Source organism: Protomyctophum bolini (genome assembly GCF_963924005.1).
Source record: "Protomyctophum bolini genome assembly, chromosome: 1".
Lineage (NCBI taxonomy): Eukaryota > Metazoa > Chordata > Actinopteri > Myctophiformes > Myctophidae > Protomyctophum > Protomyctophum bolini.
In genome coordinates this window covers 3,664,311-3,684,437 of record NC_137862.1, presented here as the reverse complement: position 1 = coordinate 3,684,437, position 20,127 = coordinate 3,664,311, and the positions used below count along the sequence as shown (strand labels likewise).

The following is a 20,127-nucleotide window of genomic DNA, read 5'->3' as shown; positions in this document are numbered from 1 at the left end:
TGAACAGGTTGGTTGGTACAACAGGGGCATGGATATGGAAGAAATGAACAGGTTGGTTGGTACAACAGGGGCATGGATATGGAAGAAATGAACAGGTTGGTTGGTACAACAGGGGCATGGATATGGAAGAAATGAACAGGTTGGTTGGTACAACAGGGGCATGGATATGGAAGACATGAACAGGTTGGTTGGTACAACAGGGGCATGGATATGGAAGAAATGAACAGGTTGGTTGGTACAACAGGGGCATGGATATGGAAGAAATGAACAGGTTGGTTGGTACAACAGGGGCATGGATATGGAAGAAATGAACAGGTTGGTTGGTACGACAGGGGCATGGATATGGAAGAAATGAACTGGTTGGTTGGTACAACAGGGGCATGATATGGAAGAAATGAACAGGTTGGTTGGTACAACAGGGGCATGGATATGGAAGACATGAACTGGTTGGTTGGTACAACAGGGGCATGGATATGGAAGAAATGAACAGGTTGGTTGGTACAACAGGGGCATGGATATGGAAGAAATGAACTGGTTGGTTGGTACAACAGGGGCATGGATATGGAAGACATGAACTGGTTGGTTGGTACAACAGGGGCATGGATATGGAAGAAATGAACAGGTTGGTTGGTACAACAGGGGCATGGATATGGAAGAAATGAACTGGTTGGTTGGTACAACAGGGGCATGGATATGGAAGACATGAACTGGTTGGTTGGTACAACAGGGGCATGGATATGGAAGAAATGAACAGGTTGGTTGGTACAACAGGGGCATGGATATGGAAGACATGAACAGGTTGGTTGGTACGACAGGGGCATGGATATGGAAGAAATGAACAGGTTGGTTGGTACAACAGGGGCATGGATATGGAAGAAATGAACAGGTTGGTTGGTACAACAGGGGCATGGATATGGAAGAAATGAACAGGTTGGTTGGTACAACAGGGGCATGGATATGGAAGACATGAACAGGTTGGTTGGTACAACAGGGGCATGGATATGGAAGAAATGAACAGGTTGGTTGGTACAACAGGGGCATGGATATGGAAGAAATGAACAGGTTGGTTGGTACAACAGGGGCATGGATATGGAAGAAATGAACAGGTTGGTTGGTACGACAGGGGCATGGATATGGAAGAAATGAACTGGTTGGTTGGTACAACAGGGGCATGATATGGAAGAAATGAACAGGTTGGTTGGTACAACAGGGGCATGGATATGGAAGACATGAACTGGTTGGTTGGTACAACAGGGGCATGGATATGGAAGAAATGAACAGGTTGGTTGGTACAACAGGGGCATGGATATGGAAGAAATGAACTGGTTGGTTGGTACAACAGGGGCATGGATATGGAAGACATGAACTGGTTGGTTGGTACAACAGGGGCATGGATATGGAAGAAATGAACAGGTTGGTTGGTACAACAGGGGCATGGATATGGAAGAAATGAACTGGTTGGTTGGTACAACAGGGGCATGGATATGGAAGACATGAACTGGTTGGTTGGTACAACAGGGGCATGGATATGGAAGAAATGAACAGGTTGGTTGGTACAACAGGGGCATGGATATGGAAGACATGAACAGGTTGGTTGGTACGACAGGGGCATGGATATGGAAGAAATGAACAGGTTGGTTGGTACAACAGGGGCATGGATATGGAAGAAATGAACAGGTTGGTTGGTACAACAGGGGCATGGATATGGAAGAAATGAACAGGTTGGTTGGTACAACAGGGGCATGGATATGGAAGACATGAACAGGTTGGTTGGTACAACAGGGGCATGGATATGGAAGACATGAACAGGTTGGTTGGTACAACAGGGGCATGGATATGGAAGACATGAACAGGTTGGTTGGTACAACAGGGGCATGGATATGGAAGACATGAACAGGTTGGTTGGTACAACAGGGGCATGGATATGGAAGACATGAACAGGTTGGTTGGTACAACAGGGGCATGGATATGGAAGAAATGAACAGGTTGGTTGGTACAACAGGGGCGTGGATATGGAAGACATGAACAGGTTGGTTGGTACAACAGGGGCATGGATATGGAAGACATGAACAGGTTGGTTGGTACAACAGGGGCATGGATATGGAAGACATGAACAGGTTGGTTGGTACAACAGGGGCATGGATATGGAAGACATGAACAGGTTGGTTGGTACAACAGGGGCATGGATATGGAAGACATGAACAGGTTGGTTGGTACAACAGGGGCATGGATATGGAAGAAATGAACAGGTTGGTTGGTACAACAGGGGCGTGGATATGGAAGACATGAACAGGTTGGTTGGTACAACAGGGGCATGGATATGGAAGACATGAACAGGTTGGTTGGTACAACAGGGGCATGGATATGGAAGACATGAACAGGTTGGTTGGTACAACAGGGGCATGGATATGGAAGACATGAACAGGTTGGTTGGTACAACAGGGGCATGGATATGGAAGAAATGAACAGGTTGGTTGGTACAACAGGGGCATGGATATGGAAGAAATGAACAGGTTGGTTGGTACAACAGGGGCATGGATATGGAAGAAATGAACAGGTTGGTTGGTACAACAGGGGCATGGATATGGAAGAAATGAACAGGTTGGTTGGTACAACAGGGGCATGGATATGGAAGAAATGAACAGGTTGGTTGGTACAACAGGGGCATGGATATGGAAGAAATGAACAGGTTGGTTGGTACAACAGGGGCATGGATATGGAAGACATGAACAGGTTGGTTGGTACAACAGGGGCATGGATATGGAAGACATGAACAGGTTGGTTGGTACAACAGGGGCATGGATATGGAAGACATGAACAGGTTGGTTGGTACAACAGGGGCATGGATATGGAAGACATGAACAGGTTGGTTGGTACAACAGGGGCATGGATATGGAAGACATGAACAGGTTGGTTGGTACAACAGGGGCATGGATATGGAAGACATGAACAGGTTGGTTGGTACAACAGGGGCATGGATATGGAAGAAATGTCATTGACACAAACGGTGGTTTAGGATGCTAAAGGATATTTCATTAGGCTTTCACTCAACTCACCGTGCCGTTCCAATGATACCATTTTTCACGATGTGTTTAACTCAAAATGACTATTACACAAATTCAGTATTTTCTCTTTTACTTTTCTTCTTACTCTTTTCAATACAGTGGCAAATGACTGAAAAGTATTTTTTTAATGAATTCTCTTAGAAGATCCTGTATTTTCTTCTTTTTTTACGTGCCCTCTGCCGTTTGCGTCACAATTCAAATTCCAATTTAAATTATCTTTAAGTTTTAACTGATGTCAATCAATTCAATACATGGTTACATCATGCCTAATATTAATTATTGACAGAATGGGGCATGCGTATTGTGTTGTAATCCCCCCCTGGAGTAGCCCAACGTCATGCATGCAGTCGTGGCCATCAATGGATGGACTTGTTTTAAGTACTCCGAGGCAGGCATCACCTTACTGGTCGGGCAAAGACTTAAAGGACAACTTTAGTTTTTTTCAACCAAGGTTCATGTTTTAGTTTGTTATTAGATAAAGTAAAAGATGAGTGTTAATCTTTTTTCATTTGCTGCTTTCTTTCGTTTTAGGGATTTTAGCTGTTTTTGACAGGGGGGCGGGGGCATTTGAGCATGGGGCTAAATATGCATTTTTTAACACAATGTTATGGTGATTTATTTTTTTATGGTTTACTATAGTCCTAATAAACGCCAGGAAATTACATCTGGCCACAGAAGATCACAGGATCTACTGGATGTGAAGGTAGCCTACTGGGGGAAGGCTTATACTGTGTGTATAGGCTCAATATGTCAGTTTGTCACATTCAATAGATCCTGTGATCTTTTGTGGCCAGATGTAATTTCCTGGTGTTTATTAGGACTATAGTAAACCATAAAAAAATAAATCACCATAAAATTGTGTTAAAAAATACATATTTAGCCCCATGCTCGAATGCCCCCAGCAAATGAAAGAAAATGAACACTCACCTTTTAGTTTCTCTAATAACAACCTAAAACATGAACCTTGGTTGAAAAAAACTAAAGTTGTCCTTTAAGGCTCATTCATAGTCTGGATTTTCGGTGGTGAGGTGACCACCGCTCCGATGATGAGGTGACCACCGGAGCTGAAATAACGTTGAGCGGTGGTGAGTAAAAACAGAGAGAAGGGCTGGAGCGGTGGCGGTGGTTTGCTCTTCACCGCGGCTCTGTGACGTCATGTTGTAGTTCGGTGGTCACCTCAGTGACGTCATGTTGTAGTTCGGTGGTCACCTCAGTGACGTCATGTTGTAGTTCGGTGGTCACCTCACCACCGAAAACTCCAGACTATGTATGAGCGTTGACACTAATATTTAACAGGCCCTTTCAGAGTCTCTGAATCAGGGAGGACTAATTGAACATGTAAACCGAGGCAGAGGAGCGTCTGACCTGGAGGTTGACACCCTTACTAATTGAACAGGTAAACAGAAGCAGAGGAGCGTCTGACCTGGAGGTTGACACTAATTGAACAGGTAAACAGAGGAGCGTCTGACCTGGAGGTTGACACTAATTGAACAGGTAAACAGAAGCAGAGGAGCGTCTGACCTGGAGGTTGACACTAATTGAACAGGTAAACAGAGGAGCGTCTGACCTGGAGGTTGACACTAATTGAACAGGTAAACCCAGGCAGAGGAGCGTCTGACCTGGAGGTTGACACTAATTGAACAGGTAAACCCAGGCAGAGGAGCGTCTGACCTGGAGGTTGACACTAATTGAACAGGTAAACCCAGGCAGAGGAGCGTCTGACCTGGAGGTTGACACCCTTACTAATTGAACAGGTAAACCTCATCAGAGGAGCGTCTGACCTGGAAGTTGACACTAATTGAACAGGTAAACCCAGGCAGATGACCTCTGACCTGGAGGTTGACACTAATTGAACAGGTAAACCGTGGCAGAGGAGCGTCTGACCTGGAGGTTGACACTAATTGAACAGGTAAACCCAAGCAGAGGAGCGTCTGACCTGGAGGTTGACACTAATTGAACAGGTAAACCGTGGCAGAGGAGCGTCTGACCTGGAGGTTGACACTAATTGAACAGGTAAACCCAGGCAGAGAAGCAGGAGTCTGACCTGGAGGTTGACACTAATTGAACAGGTAAACCCAGGCAGAGGAGCAGGAGTCTGACCTGGAGGTTGACGATGGTGCCAAACTTGCTGAAGTGCTCGTTGAGCTTGCTGATGTTGTTGAGCTCGGGGGGGATCTGGTGGACCAGCAGCTTGGCGTTGGCAGAGTGGAACGGCGCCCTCTTGTGGTAGCCGTGGTGGTTTGGTTTGCTGAAGTTGGTGCTGAAGTTGGGTCTGAGAGGAAGGCAGGCATTTTTAAACCACTCAGATAACAGCTGTACACATCTACTGTAGTATGGTATAGTTTAAAGGTACATGTATCTGTAGCGAGAGAGAGAGAGCAAGAGCGGGGTAGGGGGAGAGGGGAGTTGCACCACTCAGTTCACACAGGTGTGATTTTCTCTTTTCATTAATAGGACGTTCATCAGTTGCCATGATCTTACTTGTCAAACCAGGGTTTCTTCAAGGCCATGCTTCCATCATGGGAGATGACGGGCGGTCTCTTCCTAGGGTCGGCCTCCATGACAACCCTCATGTTATTGTTGCTCGAATTCTTATCTGGGAAGTAAAGGAGAAACGGCAACATCAGCATCGTACAGTTGTACCGTACGTGGAAACCATGGCTGCTGGCGGGGCTAGCGGAGCAAGACTGGCAACACTGTACAGCAGGGATGTCAAACTCAAATACACAGTGGGCCAAAATAAATAAATTGGTACAAGTCGAGGGCCGGACTGTGTTTCAACACACGGGCCATTTTTGGGGAGAGGGGTGTAGCTGAAAGTTGACCACAGGTGATATACTTTCACTGCTGATCAATAGTGAATAGTAGACGCATGCCTGCGCTTGCGGGCCCTCGATACGTGACAATGCACTCTCAGTGCATAGTGGGACTATTATGGTGGTCCGTGCAGTAATATACCAGAGGGCCAGTTCTAATGCTAATTAAATATCATCCCGCGGGCCAAAGATAATTCATTCACGGGCCTGAGTTTGACACTACGGTGTGCATCGCAGTGCACACGCAAGAGTAGCATGTACCAACAGGCCCCATTGGCGACCATGTAGTCAGTGTATCAATGACTCCAGGCATTCTCACTTTCTGTTCCAAACAAACTCCAGATGGTTTCTCTGCTCTGCCCTTCTGTGAAAACGTAATCAATGGACATCAAAATGATGACACACGCAGTGATGTACGTAAATAGGTTTTCAATGTAATGAGTCCCAGGATGCAGGGATAGTCTTTTAGAGGAGTCCCCCATATGGTACATTTTATGAGTCCCACTTCAACGACGTTCATATTTTGCCATTTTTTACAAATTGCAGCATTTAACTCCCATTTCATGTTATATGGTTATAATGCTTATATTCATGTAGAAAACAGAAGAAGAAATGATTATTATAACTAAAGCTAGCAAAATAAACTAGAATAATAAACAGTACAGTAGTGCATCCGGTGGATGCAGAGGTCGTTGTTTTATTGCGTCCCTTAACTATAAACTGTGTTTTGGGATGCAAAATGCACCCTGTTTTAATCTCTGCACACGACAGGTTATAGAGAGAAGACTGTTTTTTTTTCAGTCTGTGCTGTGGAAAAGAAAAAAGGTAAAAAGATATACCTCTGTGTGGCTCATCCATTTCCCCCATGGTGAGGCCTATCAGGTTGGGTCTCTGAGCGTTGACCCGCCGGTATATACTGGGCCTGGCGGTACCGGTGATGCTCGGAGCCTCTGGGTTGTACACATCCGTCTCATAGGCGTCTGGGCAACGGAAAGAGGACAACTGAACATGTTAACCCATTCTGGTGTTTTAAGCATTATGTTATGCCATAGGGCTGTTGAAAAATAGCAGATCTACAAGCTCACAGAGCGGCACTGAGTCTTTGGTATGACCAGGCCAGGTATTGAACCCCGACCTCCCAGTCTCAGGGCGGACAATTTTTGGGGTCCTTGACATGAAATATTGAGAACCACAGGTTTTTTTAGAAGAAAGAAAATTAATTTATTTTATTATAATATATATTTTTTTTATTATTTTTTTTTTATCCCACGATTTTGTAACCCATTTTTCACCCCTGTGTCAATCATCTAATGTGATCCTGGGCTCTACACACCCTCCACCAACCTAGTCCCCATATATGGGGGACATGGGGAGAGCAACCTAGTCCCCATATATGGGGGACAAGGGGAAAGCAACCTAGTCACCATATATGGGGGACAAGGGGAGAGCAACGGACTTGAACTCATGCTTCCTTCATGCATGAGGAGTCCAAGTTGCTCCTTTACACCTGACAGGGGGGAGTTTCCCTGGTTGGACGTAGCGTGTGGAAGGAACACGTTATTCCAACCAGTTCCTTTCCCCTCCATCAGGCGCCCCGGCTGGCCAGGGGGAGGCAGTTTAGAGACCAGGATTACTGCATGTTTTTTATGAGGGTACCTACCCTAGGGGACACGGGGGTGAACATGAAACTCCACACAGAAAGGCCTTTTCTGTGAAAATCATTTTAAAAGGACATTTTTTAAATGTCGAAGTCAGGCCGGGAACCCCTTTTGGTGTTAACATTATACTATGCTTTAGCTATTGAAAAATAGCAGATCTACAAGCTCATAGAAAAATCAAAGGACGACTGACATATAGAAACATAGCTTTTTCAGAAAACTGTCAGGATGTAGAAGACAGATTTAGAATCTGATCTCAGGTCAGAATGGGTTAAAACAGCTCAAACACTTGTGATGTGTTTTAGGGACAGCGCTGCCACAAGGCAGTCCTTCCGTCAGTCTTACCCGGCGTGAAGGGCGGAGCGGAGGGCTGCAGGGGAAGCGAGGAGCGGATTCCAGAGGAGACGATGGTGGGAACGGAGCTGGTGACAGAGCTGGGTGGACCGTCCATGCCCGAGGCCTGCAGAGGAGGAAGAGGGGGAGGGGGGCCTGGACGGAATGGAGGACAAAAAAATAAATCACACCCTTGTGAAGTGAGGGGCGCTAATATATTAACGTCTAACTCATGTTGATGAGGTGATGGTAATGGTGATGTAAAACAAACGGTGCCAACACAAACATTAAACGCCATTAACAATAAAGAGACAATATGACGTAATGAGCCACATGATGACTTAAACAGGTAAAGTTCAAAAGAATAAGCGTGACACAGACGCGTCCTCAGGTCATAATCGGTTAGTATTGGTGAGCATTACTGAAGTCCTGCATTTGATTTACAAACTACTGAAACTAGTATCAATCAACAGTGTGTTTATTCATAAAGGCTTGCTGGTGTAATTATTATGACACAATGACAGCCTGTCGCTTTTGGTAAGTCCATGTTAACAAATATAGCAGATATTCAGAATTCAATGAACTTTGTTGTTGTCCAAAAAAGGTCCCAGAACTGTACTGTTGCTTTGGTCAGTGACATTATTCAAAATTGCGATTAGAAGATCAACTTTAACCCATTCTGAACGGGAACCCATTTTGGTGTTATAGCATCATGTTATGCTTTAGCCATTGAAAAATAGCAGATCTACAAGCTCACAGCGCGCCACCGAGTGGCGCGCTACGAGCTTGTAGGTCTGCTATTTTTGAAAAATCGAAGAACGACTGACATTTTTTTTAATCTGATCTGAGGTCAGAATGGGTTAATCAGACCAGTGTGTTGTCCAGTGGAAACCTCGTATGAATCTGATCTCGGGTCAGAATGGGTTAAACGAAGCAATGGCAATGAGCAGGGATTCAAGCACCCTTTTCTTCCCCACCACAAGATGGCACTGTGACTCTAAACATCACCATTACATTGGGATAGACTCAATGGAGCACTTTGTTTTGACATTTTCAGTGAGAACAGACATGCAAACTTATGTGGGATAAAAAAAAGATGCAATATTGTGAAATCAATCTGGGGCATGGCTTGGGGTAATATTCCCTTTAAATAGGAACTGCGCTTAATTGTAGTCTACCAACTTCCTGATATCTGTGACAGGGGGAAGCAAGTAGTCATTTTGGTTGTTCTCGGACTAAATCTGTTTTTGAGCGGTGCCTCCACTCCATTACAAAGCTATGTCCGTCCGTCCATCCGTATGTCCGTCTCTGTGTCTGTATCAGTGTTGTTTTTGTCGACTAAAACTATGACTAAAAATGTTCGTCGACTACCCTTTTTCCACTGATGAAAACTAAATGGAAACTAGATTAAAACTAAGCCATGATGACTAATAATACTCACATTTTGTCAAAAACTAGGATGTTAGGAAGGGACTAGTGGAGAAGAGATCCAGTATGTCATTTTATACTTGGTTGCATGCTGAAAATAGCCGATGTACAAGCTGCGACGCGTTGTGAGCTTGTAAAATGTGACTAAAACTAAAGGAAAGCTATTCAAGAGACTATGACTAAAACTAAAATCAAAATGTGCCGCCAAAAACAACACTGGTCTGTATGTCCGAGCACGGAATGCTGGAACACCAGTAGTGGCCAGTACAGTACAGTACAGTACAGTACAGTACAGTACAGTACAGTAAAGTGGCATAGGGTACACTACAGTACAAGCCTTGGGTCGTTCTTGGGGCTCTGGATGTTCCAGGGACCCCACACGGACGCCCACATGATAACTCTGTAATTTCTCGACTGTTTCGGACATGCGGCAGCTCTCCGGAACCGGACCGGTTCCTGGGACTCCCTGGGGACCCCCACATGGGTTCCGGGGACCCCCACATGGGTTCCGGGGACCCCCACATGGGTTCCGGGGACCCCCCCCCCCAGGGACCACCACACGGTAACTGTCAGTTCTCAACCGTTTCGGACGCGGACCACCGGTCATTTCTCAAACAATAAGTGTATAGTTGCACCGCTCACGTCACACAGGTGTGATTTTTTTTTTGCATGGTTCTATGATGTGAATAGAGGGGATGCGCGTGACATCATCGTACCTGGAAGTTATGCGGGAACACCCACTGAGTGGCAAAAAACGACTTTCTGCAGTTTCTGGCCTTGACAGCCCATTCATCCACACAGAAAAGTCCTGTCTGATTGCATTAAACAATGTTAAACTCACCAACATTGCAGCTGTACGAAAAGCTTGAATTATCCTCTTTCTATCTCTGCTAAGTTTTTGTTTCATAAAAATCCACCATAGAAACGTTAGGTTTCTATGGTCAAGAAATGCCCTGCATTTTAATTTTGAAGTGTCAGAGTTTGGAAGTGCTTGTTTTCAATAACACAACATTTTGCTGCCTCCTGCATTATGTGACATTTAGAAACGGGTGCTACGGCAGGACGGTTGAGTGACATTTAGGTGCTACGGCAGGACGGTTGAGTGACATTTAGGTGGTACGCAGGACGGTTGAGTGACATTTAGGTGGTACGCAGGACGGTTGAGTGATTTCCAACGAGCACTTCCAAACTCCAACACTCTCCAACACATGCTGCTCAATGTTTTGCCACTCAGTCTAGATGTGTCCTGATGGGAAAACCATGCGTGTGCATACTGTCTATAGTGAACTGCTGTCATACCTGCGATGGGTGGAAGGCTTGGTGGTAAGGCGCCTGGAGGGGGCACGGGGGGCCGTAGGTTCACAGGAGGAGGGTTCAACAGTGGAGGTGGGGGTGGAAGGCCCGGTGGAGGCTGAGGGTCCGAACCAGGGATGGGTGGCGGGGGTTGGAAGTTTACCATGTTGGGTAAATTAACATCCTCCACTACAACAGGGTCACTCCCATGGTCAAAGGAGCACATGTCCCCTCGCATACAGAAGCCCTTCTCTAAAAAGAAAAGAAAAGGAGACATAAAGATTATAATATGAGACGGAGCACAGACAGGTGCAACTGAAAAAAATACTGGAGAACAAAATCACAAGCTTGACAAACGATAAATGAGGTCGCCTTCACACCAGAAAGCTTTACTGTGAATAGATAGATAGATAGATCTTTATTTGTTATTGCAACGTGTACAACGAAATTAAAAGTGCCAACCAATCAGTGCATTATATCACAAAACAACATACAAGCTAAAACAAAACACACATGACTTCTTGTTATTGCACAACCCCAGCAGCACTAATGCACAAACACGTCATTTTAGCTGTTATCGCACAACAAACCCTTATTGTACTTAAGATAGCAGAAAAAACTAAAATGTGTCCCAGCAACAGATCATTTTTTTAGCAGCATTGAGTGCAAACTATACCGCTGTGGGATAGAAGCCGTTACTGAATCTGTTGGTCCCCGACTTGATCACTCTGTACCGTCTGCCTGATGGCAACAGTTCGACCAGTGAGTGACCAAAATTGGGATAACCAAAGAGCTGATCATCCTCACCATCGTAGTCACGGCAGCGCTTCCTCTGCTGAGGGGGGGGCGGGCCCCGGATGAAGGGTGGGCCGCGCTCCCCGGGGTGATCCGGCCGAAAGTCCGCCCAGCTCTCCGTGGTGGCGTTGTTACTGCCGTGGTGGTGGGAGGGCGCGATGACCGTGATGGTGCTGCTCAGCGTGGGCACGGGGAAGTGGGCCGAGGTGGTGGGCGGGGACACCAGGGGGGCCGGGGCGTAGCCCCCCTCACTGCCCTCGGACCGGTCCACTCTGTCATGGTCGTACTTCAGCTTCACAGGGTCACGCTCTGGAGAGGGACGGGCAGAGATTAAAACACATTCTGACCCGAGATCAGATTCTATAAATGTCTTCTACATCCTGACAGTTTTCATTCTGACCCGAGATCAGATTCCAAAAATGTCTTCTATGTCAGTCGCTCTTCGATTTTTCAAAAATAGCAGACCTACAAGCTCGTAGCGCGCCACTCGGTGGCGCGCTATGAGCTTGTAGATCTGCTATTTTTCAATAGCTAAAGCACGACATAATGCTAACACCAAAAGGGGTTCCTGCCCAAAATGGGTTAAAATAGGGTGCATTTTGCATCCCAAAACTCAGGTTATAGTTAAGGGACGCAATAAAACATCGACCTCTGCATCCACGGGATGCACTACTGTACTGTTTTTTTTTTTATTATAGTTTTTTTTTGCTAGCTTTAGTTATAATAATCATTTCTTCTTCTGTTTTCTACATGAATATAACCAGATTATAACCATATAAAATGAAATGGGAGTTAAATGCTGCAATTTGTTAAAAGAAAATGGCAAAATATGACTCCTAACGTGGTTGAAGTGGGACTCATAAAATGTACCGTGGGGGACTCCTCTAAAAGACTACCCCTGCATCCCGGGACTCATTACACTGGACTATAGGCACACAAAAATAAAACAAGAGAACCAAGATACGTCCAAGGATGGAATGAAAATATTTACAGTAGCCTATGGGACGGAGGCCTCCGTTTATGCTGCTCAGGGTGTTAATAATACATAAGGAAACAAAATCACTCTTGTGAAGTGAGCAGTGTCTGTTATCATGTTGATGAAGTATGATGATGAGAACGTCATCGTACAATCAAATCGTCTGAAAATATGTAGTTCCAGGAAACCCCACATTTTCACGATTTTTCAAAAATAGCAGAGCTACAAGCTCGTAGCGAGCCACTCGGTGGCGCGATACGAGCTTGTAGATCAACACCAAATGGGGTTCCCGGCCAAAATGGGTTAAGACTCGGTGAGGCTTAAATCCTCCCAGAATGAATCCAAATAGCCTTCTTGGATTAAAAATGAACAAACAAACATTAAATAGCCAATATCAATCTTTAGTTTCAATCTTTTCATTTAGTTTCCCCATTATCTACTTACATCTGAAGTCAGTTTATAGTCAGTCATCAATCAGGGAGTGCAACAAACCATGTACAACCCAGATTCGGCACAAACAAGGGACTAAATTATTTTCGCTCCTATGCCACCAAAATGTGGAACGCGCTACCAACAGGCATTAAGACATGTGAATCCCTAGACTCCTTCAAAACCACTCTCAAAGGGCATCTACGGACGGCTGCAATTCGAAACTGGCCCCCGTAAAATCTGAATCCCCTCCCCCCCCCACCCCTTTTTCCCCCTCACTGTATACGTTTCTTTTCCCTTTTTACCTCCTCTATGATTAATTCCTGTTCTGTTCTTTGACTATAATATAGAAGTGTCTATTTGTACGTCTCTAAATGTTTTGATGAATTGAACATGGTGGACCCTCTTGTAAACAAGTGTAATGCTTAATTGAGTCGTCCACTCACAGTTAACAGTCTTTGTACAGTTTGTGCTTGAAACGTACTGTAATTCTGCAAACTGTTAATAAATATTTCAATCAGGTTCTCCTCACCTCTACTCCTGCTGCGGCTCCTGCTGTGTAGGGACCTGCTCCTGGTGCGGTCTCTGTCCCGGTCCCTGTCTCTCTCCCGGTCCCGGTCCCGTTCTCTGTCCCGGTCTCGACCACCACCGCCGTGGTCCTTGCTCCAGCTCCGGCTGCGACTGCGGCTGAAGCTGCGACTGCGGCCCCTCCTCCGGTTGTAGCGGTCGCGGTACGAGTCCCTTCTTTGGGGCTGGCGGTCGTAGTCTCTCTTCCTGGAGCGGTCGTCCCTCTTGGGCCGTTCTTCCACTCTCCTGAGAAAGAGTTCCAAGTAAGAGAAAAAAAGGCTTGAGCTTAAAGGAGAATTCTATGCTAGAAGGCTTTCTTACCTTTCTTTGTAGTTGTTACGTCCCCACCAAAGAGGTCCAGGTGTTATTTTGTGCAAAAGCTCCTTATTGGCTGTTTCTCCTACCATAAGCCCTAAATTAATAGCATTGAATGGGAATTGAATGGGGCTATGGGGTGCTGTGCTAATTCGCTTATTTCCATCGCTCAAAATTATATTTTCTTTGTATATATCCTCTCTTCATAATGTAAATAATATCCCAAGCGGCACACTTTACTACTTATTTCGATGGAAATAAGGCGAATTAGCACCACACCCCATAGCCCCATTCAATTCAATGCAATTCACTGAGCGCTTATGGTAGGGGAAATAGCCAATAAGGTGCTTTTTGCACAAAAAAACACCTGGACCTCTTTGGTGGGATCATAACTACAAAGACAGGTAATAAAAAGGTAAGAAATCCTTCTAGCATGGAATTCTCCTTTAAAACCAGGGCATGAAACTTGTTAATAACATTAATTGATGTTCACCAGACACTAGCAAATTGCATTAAAAAAAAAAAGAATCACACCCGTGTCAGAGATTAAAATAGGGTGCATTTTGCATCCCAAAACGCAGTTTATAGTTAACCCATTCTGACCTGAGATCAGATTCATACGAGGTTTCCCACTGGACACACACTGGTCTGATTAACCCATTCTGACCTGAGATCAGATTCATACGAGGTTTCCACTGGACACACACACACTGGTCTGATTAACCCATTCTGACCTGAGATCAGATTCTAAAAATGTCAGTCATTCTTCGATTTTTCAAAAATAGCAGACCTACAAGCTCGTAGCGCGCCACTCGGTGGCGCGCTATGAGCTTGTAGATCTGCTATTTTTCAATAGCTTTGCTAACACCACTTTGCTAACACCAAAGTGGGTTCCCGGTCAGAATGGGTTAAGGGACCCAATACAACTACTGTACTGTTTTTTATTCTAGTTTATTTTGCTAGCTTTAGTTATAATAATAATTTCTTCTTCTAGTTTTTCTACATGCATATAAACACATTATAACCAAAATGAAATGAGTTAAATGCTGAAATTTGTAAAAAAGAAATGGCAAAATATGACTCCTAACGTCATTGAAGTGGGACTCATAAAATGTCCCTGAGACTCATTTCTAATAGACCATCCCTGCATCCCGGGACTCGTTACATTGAAAACCTATTTACATCACTGCCGTGTGAAGTGAGTGGAACTTTTATCATCATTCTGGCCTATCACAATTTGCGTCCTCACTTTTGTCAATGTTTGTTTGCCCAAACACTCAAAACTGGCCATTAACCCATTCTGGGCGGGAACCACTTTTGGTGTTTGAACTAAGCATTATGTTATACTTTAGCTAGAAAAATAACAGATCTACAAGCTCATAGCGCGCCACTCTGTGGCGCGCTATGAGCTTGTAGATCTGTTATTTTTCAATAAGCTTGTAGGTCTGCTATTTTTGAAAAATCGTAAAAATGCGGCACAAATTTTGAATACATATTCTTTCAGAGCGAGCGTTTTTTTTTTTTTTTCATTTCGACGTCAGGCCTAAAGGGGTTAATTATCAATGGCATTCAATGTTTGTAATGTTTGTGTTAGGACAATGTTTGTTTGTGTAACCACCAGCCAAATACTGGTAGACACCGTATATGAAGGTATCTTCCAAAAAAAGCGTTGTCTCTTCTGTAGTGCAGGGAGGGAATCGAAAACAAAAATAACTAATTCCACAGAAGTCACGTCCCACACTGACATCACCTCTGCATTCATTCATAAAAATAAAACCCGTGTGGATCTCAGGACACACATGGGAACGGCATGGCTACGATGTGGACCTCAGACATCATCATGTCACAACAAGCCAAGATACACATGATTGGACTTTGTATAAATCCATCGGGAGGTGATATGGTAGGAACTCACTTTTCTATAGATCTTTGAGGGGGTGATTCCCTGCACCACAGACAACAACAAGCGTTGTGCATATCGCTTTCTATTTATCTGGTACTAATACCAATTTATTTTTTTAAACCACAATCATTCACAGGGTGACACTTTAGTTACAATGATACATGAGGATGAGTCAAAAAGCTAGTGGGAACCATCCCAAACACGTACCTTCCGTCTCGGCTGTAGCGAGAGCCTTGTTGTGGAGGGCTGATATTCACTCGCCGGGAAAACTTCTTCTCCCTGTCTTCGTCCCTATTTGGCTACATGGAGGGCAGACGACAGAATTGATTCATTGATTGAAATATTTATTTAACAGTTTGCAGAATTACAGTACGTTTCAAGCACAAACTCAATACAGACTGTTAAAACTGTGAGTGGACGACCCAATTAAGCATTACACTTGTTTACAAGAGGGTCCACCATGTTCAAATCATCAAAACATTTAGAGACGTACAAATAGTCAAAGAACAGAACAGGAATTCATCATAAAGGATGTGAATTCCTTAGAATCACCATACTAAACAGAAATGACCGAATAACTTAACTTAATGAAATGTGTTTTGGTCACTTTATATCTCATAAAAATATGACTTTACCAAGTGATCAGCATATTATTACCTCATCTTTTTTCTGATCTTCTTTCTCAACTTTCAGGTGAATGTCAGTCTTCACCACAGCAGTTGGCTGTTCCAGTTGAGGGAGGTAGCTTTTGTTGTTCACAGCTTCAAACAGCCTATCTACAAATGTCTGGGTCTCTAATAGAGCAACAGTCATAATGAAACATGATTCAGCGAAGCAAAAAGGTGTTTAGGTGGTAATGTGGCATGCATTAACTAAAATATTATTATTCAAGTATGTTTTATTGAAGTTTGCACATAGGACAGACAACAGATACATGACAACAACCACAGAACAGATACAGAACAAAACAACAACACACCAGTAGTACCAGTAGAGTGTAACAGTCTGAAATGCAAGCATTAACTCAAATATGTATGGTAATTAATTGTAGTACCTTTCTGAAGAAATACATCCAATTGGTCGATACACAGGGCTTTAAGTTCCTTTTCACTTTTGTCTTTCTTCACCAAAGCTACGACATACTTGGCGAGGGCAGAGGGGTCTGCGTCACAACTGGACAAAAACACAATGTTTACTTAGTTAGCACGACCACAAGAGGTAGTTAATAGCTAATATCTACTTCATCCATGTTCATTACTTAATCTCGGTATGGCATTTAGCAAAGCTAGCTACTTACATTGGCTCAAGGGTTTTGGAAAGCCATATTTTCAAGGCATCAAGGTTTTCAATAATCATCTTAGACACAACCGAAACCTTTTCCCCCGCGGAGGTATAACGTCTGTTATCTGCTCACACAGAGAGCCGACATTAGCTGGAGGACAGGGCAAGTTTGTAATGGTCTTTCGCCAAGTTGTTGCTGCTAAATGGCAAAGTTAGCTTAGCCGCGTTAGCTTGGCTAGCAGAATGCCCCTAAAACGTGCTCAGCGATTCTCCAACCTGTGGCGACTCCTTTATTGAAGAAATGTAGAATGGGAGACTGTTACCGACAGCTACTCCAATTAATGTCACACAATGTCAATAACTGTTGTTTCTGCGTAGTTATGAGCGCATCTCCACACTTCTCTGGGCAACTATCTCTCTTCTGGCTAACGTGCCTCAACAAAATATTTACTTCCGGTTATGTTCTCGTTTACGATTACACAACCATCGCGAGAAAACGTAGACTGAGGAGATCCAATGGGCCGAAATTTAAATAGGCCTATACGTTTACTGTTTTTGTTTTGTTTAATGGTTTTAGCATGGAAAGAAGATATTACCCAAGAGTTTCCTGGAAAGGGAAAAGCATTATTTCAGGTATGTTTTATTATTTATTTATCCTAGTGAGTTGATTTAAATGTGTGCATGTTTGCCAGGATGTGTGTGTGTGTGTGTGTGTGTGTGTGTGTGTGTGTGTGTGTGTGTGTGTGTGTGTGTGTGTGTGTGTGTGTGTGTGTGTGTGTGTGTGTGTGTGTGTGTGTGTATAGATCTGTGATTCCCCACAATGCGTTGACCTTCATCTTGAGACCATGTTGTTTTGTGCTGCAGGTGAACCAGTGGCTCACCTGGCTGGAGACAGCTGAGGAGTCGGAAGATGAAGCCGATTGAGGAACCAGTCAAAGCCTTGTGGTGTGAAGCTGAGATTTAATAACAGCTTTTTTTTCCTTCTCTTTGTGCCCCATTCCACCCTTTTTTGATTGATTGATTGAAATATTTATTAACAGTTTGTATAATTACAGCTATACATTTCAAGCACAAACTCAATACAAAGACTGTTAACTGTGAGTGGACGACCCAATTAAGCCTTACACTTGTTTACAACAGGGTCCACATTGTTCAATTCATCAAAACATTTAGAGACATACAAATAGACACTTCTATGTAGTTAAAGAACAGAACAGGAATTCATCATAAGCAAAAAGGGAAAAGATACATATACAGTGAGGGGAAAGGGGGGGATTCAGATTTTACAGAGGCCAGTTTCGAATTGCAGCCATCCGTAGGTGCCCTTTGAGAGCGGTTTTGAAGGAGTCAAGGGATTCCCTTAAGCCTGATTTACACTCATACAGTCATACAATGGTGTGTCGAAAATGGCAGATCTGCAATGCCTCACATCTGTAACATGTTGTAGATCAGCTATTTTTTGAACTGATGATGGAGCATAAATTATGCATAACCTTCCCCATATATAGATGTGTACTGTAATCTAACAACTGTTACGGTTTATTTTGCCATGTTAAGCCAATACATATTTTTTTCTCTTCTCTGTTGCCCTGCTTGCTCTGCTCTGCTCTGGCTCACTCACGGTGTTAAAGATAAACCATTATACACATACAGTAGTTAGCCTTTTTCTACCACTACAAATGTATTGCAAAGGGCTGGTACTTTACCATGTATTTGTGTTAACTGATTAGAAGTGTTGCTGAAATGCACTTTTTGCTCATCGTACTTGAGTCGTTGCAATAGTCTTATACATTCATCCATGGATATTTGCTCCTGCATATAATCCTAAAGTAATCATGCTGACAAAACTTTAATGGCTAGTTGTTTCTACCTACCTCCTTGTTAATGGGCATCATCATGTGCTTGAAGTTCATTTCTGTCAGCCTATTTCAAAGGAAAATGCCTAGAGTCTGGACTCACGCATGTCTTTATCAATAGCCTAGTTAACTTACATAATTTACCCTGATTGTAGGAACAAAAGTTCAGTCCTTGTAGGACTAGTGCTGGAAGAGATGAAAATGAAAGTATGCGGCCTTGTAAATTTATCAACCCCATGTTGGTCTGTATACCTCCGCTTGTATGTTAAACTTTGATACTTGAATTTGTAGAATCGTTTGAAAAGAAGAAGTCCTCAGGATGCGTTGTATATTACTCAGCAAGAATCTTTATTAGTTGCTAAGGAGTCACAATTGAGTTCAATAAAAGTAAACAGAGTTGGACAGCTTACTTCCATGAGATGACAATTCGAGGATGACTCCAGATGGCTGTTTGCATAGTCCTTATATAGCTCTGAATATAACGAGTGTGTGTGTGTGTGTGTGTGTGTGTGTGTGTGTGTGCGCGTGTGTGTGTGTGTGTGTGTGTGTGTGTGTGTGTGTGTGTGTGTGTGTGTGTGTGTGTGTGTGTGTGTGTCTGTGTGTCTGTGTGTGTGTGTGTGTGTGTGTGTGTGCAATTAGTCTGACATATGGCATCACTCTATGGTCAGGTGAGTTATAACAATGTACATAGGATGTCAATTGTCACAGACAGTGTCCCATTGCGCGTGGTGTCACCAGACACAAGTCACACGTCCCGAATACCACAGAGTGCACACAATTCATGTCAAACAGGTTAAACATATTTAACTGAATTTAAACAAAATCGGGTCTTATGGTAGAGACATGAGTAATCCATCTAAGTTATCTGTGAAGACTTCAAGTTGACCTCTAAAGCTGAATGTAATTCTCTCCATAAATATACTATAAATTAAATCAATCCATTCATTTATAGTTGGTTTAACATTTGTAACATTTGTACGGCTTTTTTGGATGCCACCAGCAATACCCTTTATACCGATCCTGCTTTGCAAATTGAAGTCCTTCCAGATCTGCAAGATACATGGTTTTAAAATCAAAAGGAATGTCAACACCAAAAACTGCTTCCAGGACACTGACTGGACACTTCTCCAAAACGGAACCACAGAAGGGCAACTCCAGAAAACATGACAATGGTTCGCCAATGTTTCCCCAGAGAGTCTAGCTCCTTTTCTGGGCTGGAATGCAAAACTACTCACATTTTTCCAGCTGAATTCTCTCCATGTGGGGGAACTACTCATTTTCCACTGATGTTTAAATATTCTTTCCCATTCTTCTGCTGATATAAAGGTCATGCCCTCTGTTTCCCATCTTGCTTTAATATTCAGAGTATTATCTCCTTTCATGTTTTGAAGAGCTATACATATAAAAAAAAA

The 20,127-nt window shown here is 43.6% G+C and overlaps 1 protein-coding gene across 2 annotated transcripts in view; it reads right to left on the bottom strand.

Moving 5' to 3' along the window:
• rbm26 (RNA binding motif protein 26) overlaps positions 1-17,298 on the bottom strand; it is a 33,349-nt gene extending 16,051 nt beyond the window's left edge. For both annotated transcript variants that reach the window (XM_080766129.1, XM_080766130.1), the window contains exons 1-11: positions 16,876-17,298; positions 16,633-16,751; positions 16,236-16,372; positions 15,786-15,877; positions 13,326-13,606; positions 11,401-11,697; positions 10,600-10,845; positions 7,885-8,028; positions 6,721-6,861; positions 5,547-5,661; positions 5,166-5,337 (exon numbers count right to left, since the gene is read on the bottom strand). In XM_080766129.1, coding sequence (XP_080622255.1) covers positions 5,166-5,337; positions 5,547-5,661; positions 6,721-6,861; positions 7,885-8,028; positions 10,600-10,845; positions 11,401-11,697; positions 13,326-13,606; positions 15,786-15,877; positions 16,236-16,372; positions 16,633-16,751; positions 16,876-16,934 — 1,803 coding nt within the window. In that variant the 5' untranslated portion in view covers positions 16,935-17,298. The remainder of the gene's footprint in view (positions 1-5,165; positions 5,338-5,546; positions 5,662-6,720; positions 6,862-7,884; positions 8,029-10,599; positions 10,846-11,400; positions 11,698-13,325; positions 13,607-15,785; positions 15,878-16,235; positions 16,373-16,632; positions 16,752-16,875) is intronic.
• Between the last annotated feature and the right edge of the window lie 2,829 nt (positions 17,299-20,127).